The sequence below is a fragment of the Phyllostomus discolor genome, chromosome 10 (genome assembly GCF_004126475.2).
Source record: "Phyllostomus discolor isolate MPI-MPIP mPhyDis1 chromosome 10, mPhyDis1.pri.v3, whole genome shotgun sequence".
Lineage (NCBI taxonomy): Eukaryota > Metazoa > Chordata > Mammalia > Chiroptera > Phyllostomidae > Phyllostomus > Phyllostomus discolor.
In genome coordinates, this window is record NC_040912.2 from 28,967,022 (window position 1) to 28,973,498 (window position 6,477).

The window sequence follows — 6,477 nt, forward strand, 5'->3', positions numbered from 1 at the left end:
CAAGGACTTCATTTAAATACCAATTGTGAATTTTGGTACCCCTAACCTACGGCTTTTGAAGGGCATTCTTTGTCCTCTTTGTTATTTTTATTTTGTCAAAATACATTGATTTAATCCTTGAATATGCTAGGAAGAGCTAGAGCTGATAGGAAATGAGAAAGGGTGTGTAGGTGGTGGGAGGTGCTGCATGAGTTTCTTATGTAGAAAAGACACAAATTAGTTTTGCCTTAGAAGTTAAAACTCAAATTTCTGCTGCCCTCCCCACCCCACTCCTGCCCCCAAAGGCCCATGAAATGGCATTTTTACTTTTGTAGTAAAGATGTCTGTTTTCCCATCTTTAAATCTAGAACTTATTTCCTCTTGTGGTTTATAAATTAATCTTCTTTACTTTCATCGTCAAAACCATTATAAATGCTTAGTGTGAAATGGAAAGAAGAAACAAACCAAAAGAAAAAAACCCTTCCTGAGACCACACAAGGATAAATAGGGCTGATAGGTAATAGCAAAAAGGAATGTAATTATTGACATGAATTATTAAGTAACTTCCTTAAATTGAATTAGAATTGATTTTATTTCCTTATTAACAGCATGTTAAAATGGAACTGAAATTTTTTTTAAAAAAAATCACTCAGAGTCATTAACATTCCTATAGATTAATTCAAGAGTTGAAACAGTATTTAACTAACATGTACTATTTTCCACTTTGGATTGTTGTGTTTGAAACCTAATATTTGCCTGGCTGAAATAATTTTAGATCAGTGGTTTTCTAACTCTGCTTCTTGGAGACTTGTTAGACGTGCCCTAGGGGCCAGCTTGCAGGGCATAGGAAACAAAGCGGGAAGGATTCCCCAGCTCCCTTGTCTCAACTGGGGGCAGCCTCCCGTTTATCTCTTTTGTACGTGGTGTTCTGCTTAGGATTTCAATTAAAAGGAATTCCATTGCTGAAGAGAAACAAAAAAACTTTGAAAAGCCCTGGCTTGGATCAAACCCTACTCTGTAGCAAGGGACTAACTCCTAGAATTTCTCCCACACAAATCTAAATTGGACATTTTTGTAAACTAATTTTAATATCAAATTTGAAATTAAATGTTATGTGTTACTAAACACATGTGTATCCTGTGAATCTCTGTAAGTATCCACACTGTTGCACGTATTCATTCAAACAGTATTTATTTCGTGCTTATTGCCGGGGATACTAGACGGAACAGGGCGACTCTGCAGGCAGAGGCGCCCCGGGGCCACAAGACACGTCAGGGGAGCACGCCGACAGCATGCTGCTGAACGGTGACCTCCCGGGGTGGTGCTCCGAGAGTGAGGAGACGCAGAAATGGTGACATTGGAGAGGTTATTTTTTTAATTAAAAATAATACATTAAAATTTAGTTAACATTCCTGTGGGGTATTTTTAAATTCTAAGAGTAATATTTGTTCACCATAACAAGTTCTGAGTTGAATTTGCAAGGACAAGTGGGATCTGGTGGTGGTGGTGGTTGGGAGCTCTGTTTCCACAGTCAGGGAGGCCTCCACGCAGGGACCAGATACATGGGTGGCCTTCTAGGGGCACACCAAAGCCTGGGAACTTAGTTGGGAGGTGGGTATAAGAAAATAATGAAATGCGTGTTACCTGGATGATATAATCAGAGTTGTGTTTAGGAGAGCAGCTGACAGCGATGTGCACCGTGGACTATAAGGGGGCGAGAGTGGGAATAAGGAAGCAATTCAGATCAGCTGCAAAGATCCAAGTGAGCAAGGACACTGGCTTCAACCAGGTTAGCCGTGGAGATGGGAAAGAAGGGGGCAGATTGAGAAAAATTGAGGAGGAACATCAAGAATGCCCCAGTGATTAGAGGTGGGGAGGGAAGGGCTGGTGATGACTTGTGGATTTTGACTGGCGCAGGCAGGTGGCAGCTGGCATTTCCTAGGATGGGGACAAAGGGGCGCGGATTGGGCGTAGTGAATGAAGGTGGTTATACGTGCTGTTCTGTGAGCGTGTGTGAGTGTATAAATGTGTTCTAGACCTGGATTTGAAAGTGTGCAGGTTACAGACACAAGCCCCGGAACGCTGTGTTCACTTCTGTATCAGCTACTTTCTAGCTATGCCGTAGTCTTGGACCTCTAAGCCTGTTTATTCTTCTGTAAACTGGGGGAAGTAATACCTGTGTCCTAGGGTGTGTTGTGAGATGGAATGTGGCGTGTAGTAGCAACTCCATGAATGTTACCAATGTTGTTTTCATTTATCTTCCTCAGGCCTCAGTTTCCTCATCCATAAACTTGGGGTGGGGGTTTGCTGCAGTAGATGATTTAGGGGGTCCCTTCTCGCCAAAAAGTTTGTCATTCTAATATCTCTACTCTTTGATTACATGTATGTAAGCAAACACAGCTTTACTAAAAAAAAAATGTTAATCATTTCTAGGAACTTGCCACATCAGACTCAGATTCCCCAACAGCAGACTACAGGTGAGTAAATGAATTGATGTACTCATAAGTTGATATTTATGAATGAAATTAATAGATTAAAAGACGATTATAGTGCTGTATAATTTATTGGCTTGAGCTTTGCCAAGTAAGGCAAAAACAATTGCCTTTCCTTAGAGTTAGAACTTGAGAACAATAGATTATTGCATAGATTGGCATCAAAGTGATAAACACGGGGTCAATGATCTTAAAGCGAAAACACCCATGGAGGTCCTGTCTAATTAAGGAAGACTGAATGAAATCCCCCTTTTTCAGCGAAGCTGCCTATTCTTTCCCTTGGTATGAAAGATTCTTAGCTTAGATGCATCCAGGATTTGTCTCAGTAAGTGAGCAGCTTGAAACTGACTCTTACAAAAGGAAACTATTGTGACTAATCACTGAGGCTTTGGGGGATGAATGAGAAATGGTTGGCCTGTTCTAACGCCAGTTTTAAAAGCTGTTAGAACACGACCAAGGACAACAAGATGGTGGGCAATCCTCCCTGGACTATTCTATTTGCCTAAGACTTGCTTTCTTTAAGTTTATTTCTTTCAAGTGTCCCTAAAAAATTTCCACAGCCAATTATTTCATTCATCTTGGTACCGAGTAGATAACTTATTCATGATTGTCTTCTAATTAGTGGTTGATTCTTAATTCTAATTGCCAGGCAACCAGTAATGCCTTTTTAGCTCTTTTGGAAAAGCAAGAGAAGTTTTAAAAATGTAAGTTGGATGTGGAATTCTGAGTATGAATAGTGGTATTGTGGTAGGGAAGCTATTAAGTACATCTCTTTAAAACTTTAGGCACATATAGAAATGTACTGGATATTTTTCATTCAAATGTTATCCTCTCTGTTACTGCTTTCGGGGATTTAAGGAGATTTTCGTTTGACAACTTTTCAAAGATTTGAGGCAAGTATAATGAAGTTGTTCATCAGATTTTCATTAGAAAATAACGTTTATCAGAACTTTCCCCCATAATTTTGATTACTTGTTTTAATTAAATGCTAACATGTTTCAGCAAGACTGTTCAATATATTGATGTAAGCATTCAGGAGATTAATGAAGGAACAAACTTTGTTATAAATATATAAAGATCAAAAAAGTAAATGAACCCCCACTACATCTAATTATGTGGCTTTTATTTTTTTAAAGAGAAAAAAAAATTTTTAAGTGTATTTCTGCAATAGAAATGGTAAAATGTCTTCTTTGACCTCATAGACTTCCATCTCTCCTAAGGTGTCTTTTCTCTGATTCTTAATTACTTCAGGCAAAGAGTTAGTAGAAGGGAGGCAATTCCTGCCAAAGTAGAAATCCTTTTGGAGTATTTTAAAAATCCACACTTTACTTATCTCCCCATTGGGGAGAAATAAGAAAGCCTAAGTAGATGATATGAGGGAGATTTACTTGATAGTTATATGGATATCTAACAAGTAGATCTGTTAGCATGCTTCATTTCAGTAATAGGCAGCATTTCCAAATACAGGAACAATGTATGCCTATGCAAATGTGATAGGAGCCAAAGAATTTCCCTCGAGGCATTTTAGGTTGTTCAAGCTATTTTTAAAATTGTTTTTCTAAGTCAGGTTTTTGGGAACAGGCATTTTGCTTGAGTCAAGAAAGCTTTGATCTCCTTTTTAGTTAACACTATAGCCTGTTGCCTATCGTCTTGTTTTCTTACATTTTCCTGTAATTTGGAGCATATTATTGACTAAAGTGCACTATTTTCTCATGGTTGTTTTCTTTCTTCATCTTGTTTTTGGTGAGTCTTCAAAGTATCAGAGTGCTGAGAGAGAGAGAGAGAGAGAAAGCGCGAGAGTGTGCAACCACCTGGAATGTTTAATAATGTGATAGATTGTTGTGTTTCTGCTTCAGTTAAATGTAAAATCAAATAGAGTCATGTCTCCTGCAGAGAAGAGCTAAATGTGCAGGTTACATTCTTTATTCCCATTGTGTTCCTTGGAATGAAAAAAAAAATAGAGTTTGTTTCTCGGTTTCTAAGGTGTTCTGTTCTGTCTGCACATGCACGGGTTCAGTGCCGTGTCCATATTTCCGTGGGTGCGATACCTCTTCTCCTCCACCCTGCTTATTGTAGTGCCACAAAGAGGCAGCAGGATTTGCCACGAGTATCAGGAAATAGTAATTTGATTTTCCCAAGTACCTCAGAGGACTATGCTAAGTGTCACGGTTTTATTGTCTTTTTTTATTAAATGTAACAAGGAGACAGTGGTTAATAACACTATACAGTTTTCTTTGTGAAGCGAATTTAAGCACAAGGTCTGTCTCTTGGATACCATGTAATTTTATTTGTAGCTGCCTATATGGAATTTGTTAGGGGAGAGCATACTTTGAAGTTTGTTTTATTTAGTTGTTTTCTTTTAAATGATCATGAAAAGTTTAAGAAATGAACTAGCCGTGGCGCTGTGACCCTGGGACGGAAGCCCGGCCAGGATGGTAGAGCAGTTAGAAGCTGACGATAGCGCTCCCCTTTGGCCCAGGCGCAGGCCGCTAGGATAGATGCCTCTTCTGGTTTTCTCATTTTCTCAGCACTTCCGACCCACGTGATATTTTCTCAAAAGCCCCCATTAAAATACACCCAGCAGTCAGCCGCATTCTTTTGTCTGCTGTGGGAGGAATTTTCAAGTCGAGCCTTTTGACAAACACAGAACATTGTAGCTTTGGCCCAGGAAGGAAAGGACTCAATTAGAATTTTTCCTTTGGAAAAAATTTTAAACCAAATGCAGAGAAAATATTTTAAATTATGTTATGATAGGAAATCACTGCTTGTCATAATGTGTTTTGCTCAAAATCTACAAGTGTCCGTGCCTGACTAATACTTGCCCACATTCGTTCTTACCCATTGCAGGTAAATGGTATCCCTGAAGAAAGAAAACTGACCGAAGCAATGAACTTGTAATGTGACAGTATTGCCATTATAGCTTATTTCTTCTCTCTTCCAATAATGCATGAGCTCTTCTGGCGTGTGGTGTGCATGTCGACAGTATTAAGTATGTACCAAATAATACAATATAACTTTCATTTTACTAATGTATTTCTTTTGTACTTAAAGCATTTTTGACAATTTGTAAAACATTGATGACTATATATTTGTTACAATAAAAAGTGATCTTTAAAATAAATATTATTAATGAAGCCTGACGTCTGCTGAAATTTACTGCAGAAAGGGTTGTCTCCTTTACAGTAGGAAGCTTTTGTTGCTAAGTTACAGGTTCATGTGATCATTCTTTGTTCACCAAGATTTTATAAGGATTTCCAATAAATGTATAAAATGTCCATGCTCTGTGTTCTAAGCCAGCAGTCCATTTAATTTTTTTTATTGATTTTAGGGAGAGAGAGGAAGAGAGAAAAGGAGAGAGAGAAGCCTCAACTTGTTGTTCTAATTACTTATTCATTCCCTGGTTGTTATTTGTATGTGCCCTGACTGAGGATCAAACCTGTTACCTTGGTGTATTGGCCAGGGTTAAGTGAACAGCCCATCTAAATAATACTTTTATCCTTGTGGCCCATAAAGCCTGTTGTTTTATATACCACTTCTTGGCATGTTTTATAGGGTCGACATGATTTTATGGTGGGCAGATTTGAAGACACCCAGTTCATGAAGGGCAGCTGAGGCAGCATAATTACCTGACTCTATAATCAGATATTTGCTTTAGAAGCGAGCTAGGAACTATTACTCAAAAACAGAAGAGTTACCTGCTGATGGTGACATGAATTAGCTCCAAAAAACCTCAGGCTCCCCTTTGATAACACTGTTTTCAGTACTTTGAGCAGAGTTCCCTCACACCACGTCAGTCTGCTTCGTGCGGGTTTGGATCAGTGTGGCCATCAGGCCGTCCAACAGGGCTGCAACAAGTACACTGGGCCAGCCACAGAGCCTTTCCTTGCTCTGCTCTGGGGAGGTTTCTGCATTACCTGTTAATTGGCCAGAGCACACACAAATGCTACCTAAATCTGATTCCAAAATCCACAAAGACTCCTGTTGATACTGTATGCAACTACTCATC

The 6,477-nt window shown here is 39.0% G+C and overlaps 1 protein-coding gene across 5 annotated transcripts in view; it reads left to right on the forward strand.

Moving 5' to 3' along the window:
* Positions 1 to 5,609, forward strand: part of SGCE (sarcoglycan epsilon) — a 68,347-nt gene extending 62,738 nt beyond the window's left edge. For 4 of the 5 annotated variants that reach the window (XM_036010605.1, XM_036010604.1, XM_028525688.2 and 1 more), the window contains 3 exons: positions 2,413 to 2,456; positions 3,330 to 3,364; positions 5,319 to 5,609. In XM_036010605.1, coding sequence (XP_035866498.1) covers positions 2,413 to 2,456; positions 3,330 to 3,364; positions 5,319 to 5,369 — 130 coding nt within the window. In that variant the 3' untranslated portion in view covers positions 5,370 to 5,609. The remainder of the gene's footprint in view (positions 1 to 2,412; positions 2,457 to 3,329; positions 3,365 to 5,318) is intronic. The other variant, XM_028525687.2, reaches the window with a different exon arrangement.
* The last annotated feature ends 868 nt before the right edge of the window (positions 5,610 to 6,477 follow it).